The sequence below is a fragment of the Fragaria vesca genome, linkage group LG1 (genome assembly GCF_000184155.1).
Source record: "Fragaria vesca subsp. vesca linkage group LG1, FraVesHawaii_1.0, whole genome shotgun sequence".
Taxonomy (NCBI): Eukaryota; Viridiplantae; Streptophyta; class Magnoliopsida; order Rosales; family Rosaceae; genus Fragaria; species Fragaria vesca.
The window spans coordinates 6,442,883-6,452,174 of NC_020491.1; the positions used below are offsets into that span (position 1 = coordinate 6,442,883).

At 37.8% G+C, this 9,292-nt stretch overlaps 1 protein-coding gene across 1 annotated transcript in view; it reads right to left on the reverse strand.

Moving 5' to 3' along the window:
• Positions 1–9,292, reverse strand: part of LOC101308904 (unconventional myosin-Vb-like) — an 11,954-nt gene that overhangs the window by 1,611 nt on the left and 1,051 nt on the right. The window contains exons 2-33 of the mRNA XM_004287548.1: positions 8,865–8,993; positions 8,463–8,606; positions 8,236–8,381; positions 7,964–8,120; positions 7,785–7,843; positions 7,313–7,472; positions 7,040–7,189; positions 6,800–6,936; positions 6,566–6,712; positions 6,303–6,404; positions 6,168–6,225; positions 5,976–6,077; positions 5,771–5,808; positions 5,542–5,668; positions 5,276–5,446; positions 4,981–5,112; positions 4,746–4,855; positions 4,554–4,614; positions 3,983–4,160; positions 3,410–3,615; positions 3,112–3,231; positions 2,928–3,026; positions 2,612–2,833; positions 2,045–2,184; positions 1,801–1,912; positions 1,663–1,713; positions 1,478–1,558; positions 1,222–1,392; positions 983–1,138; positions 684–893; positions 205–342; positions 30–100 (exon numbers count right to left, since the gene is read on the reverse strand). Coding sequence (XP_004287596.1) covers positions 30–100; positions 205–342; positions 684–893; positions 983–1,138; positions 1,222–1,392; positions 1,478–1,558; positions 1,663–1,713; positions 1,801–1,912; positions 2,045–2,184; positions 2,612–2,833; positions 2,928–3,026; positions 3,112–3,231; positions 3,410–3,615; positions 3,983–4,160; positions 4,554–4,614; positions 4,746–4,855; positions 4,981–5,112; positions 5,276–5,446; positions 5,542–5,668; positions 5,771–5,808; positions 5,976–6,077; positions 6,168–6,225; positions 6,303–6,404; positions 6,566–6,712; positions 6,800–6,936; positions 7,040–7,189; positions 7,313–7,472; positions 7,785–7,843; positions 7,964–8,120; positions 8,236–8,381; positions 8,463–8,606; positions 8,865–8,993 — 4,085 coding nt within the window. The remainder of the gene's footprint in view (positions 1–29; positions 101–204; positions 343–683; positions 894–982; positions 1,139–1,221; positions 1,393–1,477; positions 1,559–1,662; positions 1,714–1,800; positions 1,913–2,044; positions 2,185–2,611; positions 2,834–2,927; positions 3,027–3,111; positions 3,232–3,409; positions 3,616–3,982; positions 4,161–4,553; positions 4,615–4,745; positions 4,856–4,980; positions 5,113–5,275; positions 5,447–5,541; positions 5,669–5,770; positions 5,809–5,975; positions 6,078–6,167; positions 6,226–6,302; positions 6,405–6,565; positions 6,713–6,799; positions 6,937–7,039; positions 7,190–7,312; positions 7,473–7,784; positions 7,844–7,963; positions 8,121–8,235; positions 8,382–8,462; positions 8,607–8,864; positions 8,994–9,292) is intronic.

Sequence of the window (9,292 nt, forward strand, 5' to 3'; positions counted from 1 at the left end):
GAGAGAGAGAGAGTACTGATTGGATCTACCTATTGAATAACTGAACATTGATGAAGGAGAATATCTGAGTGAACACCTTGCGGACCAAGAACGGAGGCACCTGCATAAAAGCCAAATAATATAAGAGTACGTTTTCTTTAAAGGTATAAGAAAGTACTTAACTAATCACAAATTTCAAAAATCTATAGGAACTATAGAACTCACATAATTTGCTTTCATTATCTTCAAGTAATTGTCTAAGCTTTTCACAATGCTTTGCCAGTGAGCAATTAAAGCTTGCTGAGCGACGGCATTAGCTTGGGCACGTCCTTTCAATAAACTAGCCCGTGATGTCCTTGGCGCCTGCATTGTATAAAAAAAAAAGAAAAAGGAACAAGAGTAAATTTCTTGCTGTCCAAGTTGGTAAAGAGGAGATATCCACAACTATGACACACCGGTCAACCAAAGTCTTTCGTGCATGTAAGACAGAGTTGTAAATTTCTCTATTGTTATCAAGACTTCTTTCAGGCCATTGTAAACAAAGATTCTTAAATCTACAATCTTATAGCTATGGATGCTATAGGTTACCACAAAGGGATATTTAAACCTCCTTGGTAGAAACAACTTATAATATTATGATGGCACTTCTTTATCTTTTTCGCCACATTACTCTAGCAGTTACACAAAATATTAAGCTAACCCACCTGGATACATAATCCGAGTACTGGTGAGATCTCTTTCTTCAAGTTGTCTCTGATCATTCCATATATCTTCTCGAGGAAAGCAGTCAGCTGCTGCTTAAACAATAATGCAGGATATTTGGCCTCAACTTGCCGTAAGTCATCCAACCTACCAAGTCCTCCTCGACCATTAAGAAATGAGAGTCCCGCACTTTGTGGAGAGGCCCGTAAACCCTAAGATTGAGGGTAAAAATGAAAAAATGGGGTGAAAAGTAAGGAAAAGAAACAATGTGATCCAACAGAATATTAAAACTGCCTCGAACCTGAGACATCCTTCCAAAAAGAGAGGCTGATGATGTTCTCCGCCGCTGTGGTGTCAAGCTAGCTGCTCCACTTGCTTTAAGTGTATGTTGGAGTAGCAACAATAAAGTTGAGGTATTTGATAACCAATAGGCTAATGTGTCATTATTGTCCTGAACCTGTAATGAGGAAAATTTACAAACACTTTTATTTAGCGTGTTCAACTTGTTCAAAGTACTCCTAACTCACAAAAGCTACTTACCTCTATAGCAGAAGCTACTGTTTGAATGACACGGTCGAAAATGCCAGTCCTTTCAACTTCAAATGACCTCCAGTGAAGAAGACATTTGTATATGACACAAGCAGCAATTGGTCTTCCCCCAAAAAAACCCAAATCTTGTGTTATGCACTTGATCAGCAACTCCTGGTTCTCCTGAAAATAGAAAGTAGATATGTGTGATAACCTATCAGAAAGGGGAAGTAAAACTAAGATAATAGAGCATGAAATAGCCCCTTACCTGCTGCTTTTCATTTAGAGACTTTTGCGGTTTTTCCTCAGACTCAGGCTCACGTGCACTTGATATGGAAAGAGACAGATCCTGAAGCACATATCAAATAATAAGCAATACAATTACAAAGAAAATCAATCTTCACCCGAGAACTTCATGAATATTTCATTATAGAAGCAAAGACATCCACTTACTGATGTGACCTTGGACTCGCCATTTACAATATTTCCATTCTCTGGTGTTCTCTGCAAAGTTCAAGAAACACTCATCTATAAGCTTACGTGAACAGAAATAAAAGCACAATGAGTAAGGATCCCGAATACAATAGATACCTGAATAATCACTGTCTTTGGTCTTGAAGACAGAGCTTTCGGTGACATGGTCAGTGCTTGTTGACGAAGTACTTGATTCTCCGACTCTGTGCTGGAAAGTTTCTCCTCTAGCCTGAATTATGGAAAATAATCAACTTGAATGAACATGAATTAACAACAAAAGGAGAATGAGAAAGAAAGCATATCTCGAGTCAGTCAGGTATAAGCCAACTGCCTCTAGTCCCCATAGGAAGAGTTGACAAACCTTTGTACAGATTCCTGAAGTTGATCTACTTTTCTGCCAGCATCTTCAAGTTGTCTGGTCAGCTCTGCATTTCTAGCCTCAGCATCGATACAAGCCTTCCTGGCCGCTTCGGCTGCTTGTCTTTCTGACAGCAGCATGGTCTGTATATTTGGAAGGCCCCATTAAGTCAGCATGCCCATGAGCTCAGTTTTAAGGTAAATCATCAATTATGTGATCCAGAAGTCATCGAACAATGAAAGCAATTCTAAAGCTAAGGCTAGGAACATGCCCAGCTCAGTACGAACTGCAACGGTTGAGCCTGACCTCACCCGCCTGACAATTGGGTCAGAACTCCTAACCCAGAACCCACTAAAGCAGTTGGGTAAATATAATTGTATATTATGTCATCATTAGAGACATGACCTCGACTAAATAGAGAACTCACTGACATCTATCATTATTTATCTGGCTTAGTTGAAAAATGCATAATAATTGTTGTTAAACCTGTACAAGTAATAGTATGAAGGTCTGGTCGAACTCAAATATTTCATTACAAGAGAATGAGCAAATCCAAGTTAGAGTGCATACCTTCAAACTCTCAACCTCAGCTGATAATGAATCAATCTTTTCAGTGTCTTGAATTAATACAGGAGTCTCCTTAATGAGAGGAGGAGCATCTTCGATTGCCTTCTGAGCTGCTTCTCGTTCTCTAATTGCTCTTGCATTTGCTTCTTCCAGTTGTATTTGCATTGCATGCAAAGCTTCTTGAAACTTAGCAGCTTCTTGGGCTTTTTCCTCTTCCAAATCAGTCTGCATTTCGGTTCAACATAATTTAATATATATAGTGCAATAAGATTGTTTCGAATTCCCTCCTACTAGATATTAAGTTTAAAAGTAGAATTACCCTTAATCGCTTCTCAAGTTGCACGCGATATGTAAGTTCTTCCACACGCTTTTCTAATTTGTCTTTAGCTTCCTTTAGGGCCCCTGTTTCTTTTGCAGCCTGAATCGATTTAAATAGTTAGTAGAATTACACAACTGTTACATCTTCTGAAAACAAAATTACAGAAAGGACTCTGATTGCAAACCATTTTAAGATTTCGGAGCTCTCTCCGGGCAACCCTACGCCTCCACCCACACTGTGTAACTATTGCAGCCTTCTGGAGACTCCTATAATATAAATATGCTATGTGACAACGCAAATGAGCCTGCAAGCAACCAACAAAATGACCAAATACTATTATTTCTCTTGAACAATACATGAAAAGAAGCATAATTGTTCTTGCAGTCATCATGCAAACTAAATTAGAAACATTAATAAAAGTTCTTAGACCTTCTTTTCTAGATTTTTAAGAGAACCCAATCAGAAGATGAATGAAATAGGACCTGGAGAAGAATTGCAGCCTTAGTTTGCTTTCTGAATCTGAATTCATTTCGAGCAGTCATTGCTCTCAACCCAGTCTGTAATGTGACTGCAGACAACCGAACTCTCGAGTAGGATTTCCTTGCAATGTATCTCCGCAAGTATTTCTGTATCTTGACAGCCGCTGCTTCTTGCCGCAACTTCTCAAAAATTTCACGAGAAGAAATACCTATACACCAAGAATATAGTTATAATCTGGAGGATATAAGAATCAATTAATAGAAGAGCATACATACCAGTGAAAGGGGTATCTCTCTACTTTACAGAATTCACTCATTCAGTGTGATCGAGAAAGTTCTATTTGGTATGAAATATTAGCATTATGATACTTCTAAATTATTATACGCCATTTTACTCGTTATCATTTCCCAACGATCATTCAATTAATACGTAACTAGAGTTCCATGATATAAAGTTCAACATCCTCACAAATGTCGACTAATAAATGGTTTTATTCCACAGCAAAGTAAATGTCACACGATTAAAAGAAAAAGGCACTGAGGAAGGACTATTTAAGTGGCAATTTAAGAAGATACCTCGCACATAGGATTGTAATCGAATAGCAGCTTTACGTACTGCAATGAACTCCTTGCGTGCCATATGGGTACGAATTTGCCTTTGTATGGTTCTGGCTGCATTTCCAAGTACCTCTGCTCTTTTAGCATCCAACTCGGCCATCTGACCAGCTCTTAGGAAGACCTTTGTCTTGCCTATCTGCCAAGGCAGGTTGAAAAAATGAAATAAGAAAACAACAACATTGACAAAAAAAACTTGGCAAATAATGAACAGTAGAGCAAATTATGACGATCCAAGTAAAATGCATTTGGAGATTTTGAACAACACGATTAAGCAGCATCTATAGGATAGATAAGCACAACGAAACACAAAGGAGTGACATATATAGCAATAGGTATGGACAGCTAGGTTTAGATAAAGTTCACGAGGACAGAGGGCCACAACTGGGGTTGGGGCACTGATGGCCTCACATTAAGAGCTAACAAACAACAGATAAGCTATAAAGCACATGGTATATAAGGGCCACACTATTCCAACAGCCATAGCTAAGTAAAATCATCACGACGATATATACATTGCAATTTGAATCACCTGATAACCAGCCAATCCCATTTTATCAAGGATCATTTGACATGCAACCTTGTCGTCGCAGCTGTTGACAGATAAGTTGAAACAGTTTAGTAACTCTTCTGATGTGTGTGTGTGGACATACTAGTCCACAAGAAGAATGAGCGTACATATTTTATATAGCAAGAAATAGTAAAGGAAATAATAATTACTTACTTTCCTTCCAAAACATCAGGAGCTAGAACCCCAAAGCGGTTAAGAAACTCATAAAATGTACGTCTGGTAGGGTATCCAGCACAACTGATCCTAATCGCCTCAAGAACACCCTGTAACATATATTAATGACTTGTATAAAGCTACCCACAGAACAGGATTCCAAATGATAATTCTTCCTGAGATGATGCAGAATAAATGAAGCACATCTTAAATGTGATGGGCAGCTCATACTTACACCACAGCGCAATTGTTGTATTATGTTAAAGTTCTCAAATATAGCAGGCTTGAGGACATTGTTTGGCTTCACACATCTGATATAGTGAGGTTCTGTTGAGCTCAAGGTCTCCATCAAAGATTGAAGTTGTAACTGCATATTTGAGAAAAAGAAACTTAGCCGTTGTTCCATAGCTTTATACTTATTGATATCTAAAAATGTAACCAATAACGGAGACTAGATACTCAGCAATATAAGTTAGTTATAATATTTAATCCAATTTAAGGAGGTTGTTAAAATTAATTGAGAGTGATACCTTGAAGCGTGATCCAATGGAAGAAAATTTTGAAGACTTGGATGATTCCTCTGGAAGTGGAGGAAATAGCCCTGCCACAAAAGGGCATTTGGAGGCTGTCAATAGATCCTGGTGTTCCGCTATCACATAATCTTTGTTTTTATCAATAAATTGATCAGCCAGATAAGTCACCTGAAATAAAATTGATGATGTTTAAGTGCCGAACTATAGTTTACAAGACTGTTACTACATTGAAAGGACATGCGTAGTGGCCCAAACATTTATACCTCTCCTGCGTAGTGAGAGATGGTAAAACTAGTTCGAGAAAGCTTAGGTTTGATAAACCGCTTGTGGTTTTTGAATGTCTGGTATAACTTCTGAGCGAAAGTTTCATGTGTGGATTTAGGAAACATACTGTGCAAAGCAATGAACCAACATGAGTCCAACCAAACAGAAGGATATAAACATGCAAGCTTGAGTAGAAGAATTTTATGAACAATTGTGAAAGGTACATACCAGGCTTCATCCAAGAGTGAAATTACTCCTCCAGGTTTCTGTAAAATTGAAAAAAAAAAAAAAAAAAACAAACACACACACACATTAGAAGGAATAGGAAACAACCAAAAGTTTGTGTTCTGTCATTTAGAGAAAAGAAAACTCATGAAAATATCGTAGCTATGTTTAAGAGAAAGAGCAAAGTCAGCAAGTAACAAGATATCACCTTTTCAATCAGATCCAGCACATCTTGGTTATCAACAAACTCAATGTAGCTCCAATCGATTTCTTCTTTAGTGTATTCTTCCTGTTCCATCTTAAAGACATGCTGCAGGATGCAATTGCAAAAGAGTTTGATTACGACTGAGGAAGAATAAGTATTAAAGAGTAAGAGAGACCTGTGCCAAAAGTCACCAACCTGATTGAAATGTTGTTGCAGCTTCTCATTTGTAAAATTGATACAGAACTGCTCAAAACTATTCAAAAGGAACCATGTCAACTACAAGACCACATCTTATACTGCAAAAGAGAATATCTAAAGCTGACATTTTACCTATTGAACTTGAAGCTCTCAAAACCATAAATATCAAGAACTCCAATTAATGATTTTGAGTTTGGATCTTGTCCAATTGAGAAGTTAATCTTCTCCACAAGCCTGTAAAGATTAAGGAAAACTATATGTAAAAGCAGTTGGAATAAATATGGATAGGCTGATATTATATACCAGATACTAGAATATTTGAATAGTAATATGGATAGGCGGCATGTGCTTGAACACCAGTACATACAGAGGCTGTGGTAAGGAAGTCACATTACCAGTCAAACAAACGTGAATAAACAGTTTTAGCCAAGGCATCTCTGCTAGCCAATGCAGACGCTGGGTCGAGCGTTCTTGTGATGACCTCTTCTGGTGTTACCATTACACGTTTAATCAAAGCATCTTCCAAGCTCTTGGGATCACACCTACAAGAAAATACAATTGAAGTCTAGCATAAACAATAATATTTATCGGAAATGCATCCAACACAGTAAAGGTCAAATAGAGCATACTTAAGCAGCTCAGCTGTTGTACTAAGATGGAATCTAGACTTCTCATCCTTAATGACAGAAGAATCAATTTCCTCTCCTTTTGCAAATTCAACATTTCCAAGATGCAGAATTGCAGCTACCACCATAAAAATTGCATCCTGAAAAGAATAATTACAAATTAATGAATAAAAGAACTCTTATTATCAAACTGAATGCAACACCGCACACAATTTATATTGTAGAACTTCTGGAAACACCAACCTGCTCTTCGTCACTGATCCCAACTACATCCATAGCCCTTCGCGTGGCAGCATATTCTTCACTATCATCTATTCCATCGAGAACATAGCAACTAGATTGATTCAAGTAATGGTATTCTTTAGGGTTTCCCAGCTTAAATTTCTCCCTATCCTGAAAAGTTATGAGAATCAAAGTATATTATACCTTTCCATCATGGCTACCAGAAGCATAACATATGATTCAGGGATGTTTGTGGCCAGAGCCATATTCAATGTCAAAACAGATTATCAGTACCTCAGGTGGTGCAGCACAAAGAAGGTAAAAGCAGTGATAGTTTCTTTCAGGGTCTGAAACTTGGCAAACACGAGACCTTTCAAGCAAATAAGTGCGTATAGCTGCGCCAGAGATCCTCCCACTCTTGTCAAACTGGATCTCCACAAACTTACCAAAACGACTGCATTGGATAAATAGAACAGAAAATGAGAAGTGAAATAACCTCTGAGAAGTGGAACATGTACACCAACTTCTTGTTCATGGTATTATCCACAGATTACAATATATCATAATCGCAGGTACTGAAGACCCAGAGTTTCCAGAACTAAAGAACAGCAGCCACTAAGGATTCTTACTCTTTTCTATAATAAAATAGCACACAATTCCATAGTGTTGAGTGTAATGCTATTAGTTTCATTCATCTCATATTAAATGTATTCCATCAGATCATTTAAACATCTGCACTACAATCCCAGAGTTAACGAACACTCACCTAGAGTTGTTATTTCTGACCGTTTTGGCATTGCCAAAGGCTTCAAGAACTGGATTGGACTGTAAACAATTAACCAGAAAGAACCATTCAGGTAACAGAAACATCCTAAACTGAATTGAACTGTATACTATTTTAAATTATAGAGAAATATATTAAGAAAGAATATAGTTTCATCATACTTCTAGAACTTGCTGTTCAACTGTCCGCCCTTCTACACCTGATCGCCCACCAAGGTATGCAAGATATCGCATAAGCATCTTTGTCGTCTCTGTTTTACCAGCACCACTCTCCCCACTAACCAGAATTGAATTGCTCTTTCCCTCGTTGATCATTGCTCTGTTACACACAATATTGAAGTAGTAAGAAGATGAAGGGGGCCGGGGAGAAAGCGGGGTCGGGTGTGTGAATCGAGAAGAATACAAATCACATTTGACAAGACATATTTAAGTACCTGTATGCAACGTCCGCAATTGCAAAAACATGAGGACTTAACTCCCCAAATCCGGCTCCTTTATATTGTTCCATCATATGTGTGTCATACATATGCGGTAATCTTTGAAATGGGTTTACCGCAATCAATATATTGCCAGTGTACGTCTGGAAGATATACAACGAATAAGCAAATAGAAACATTTCTTATCTTCAGCATAGGAAAAAGGAGAAATGTGTGTTTCTTACATAAATTTCATTGAGTTCATATCTGGCAGCCAAATTATGCAGAACTCCTGGCTCATGCAAATATGAGAGCTTTGTCATGTCATCTACACCACCAGGAGGAGCTTCAGTATCTTCTGGAAAAACTTTTGAGATATGTGTAACAACCTGCAACCAGGTTTACAGTTAGTGAAAGTTACAAGACCTCAGAGTTCAAACTGCAAAGCGGTCATATGTAAAATGAAATCCAGGATTACTTAAACATCAATTTCCACTTTAGATTACTAAATGAATGTCAATGAAAAGTGCAAACTCTTAATCACATGGAAAGCTCCACATTGGAGCAACTGAAGTTTCTACTCCACAAAATCTTATTTTCCCATCACTAAAAGATGGCCATAGATATGGCATTTATGTACGACTCACCGTCTTCCCATTTTTGGTCTGGACGTGTACTTCTTCACCATTGATTCGGGAAACTTCTCCACCAACCCATGCCTCCTTTGGATCTTCAACCCAGACATGAGAGCCTACAATAATGTTAACTGGTGGAGCCTGAAAACACAACCACATCAGAAATGGAAATGGTTGTAACACACTGCAAGAAACTAATTGCCACAATGCATAGATTACTGGAACTCAAGATTCTAATATTCACATGTTAGCATAAAAAAATAAAAAGCAATATTAATGAACAGGATAGCCAAATTATTTGGTTTGTTTGACATGAATGAAAGTATTTTAGTACAACCAGTCTCGATCTTACTAAAACAAAGCTCATCAAACAGCAAAGAAGCGATTTGAAAGAAAAGAGAGAGAGAGAGAGAGAGAGAGAGAGAGAGAGAGAGAGAGAC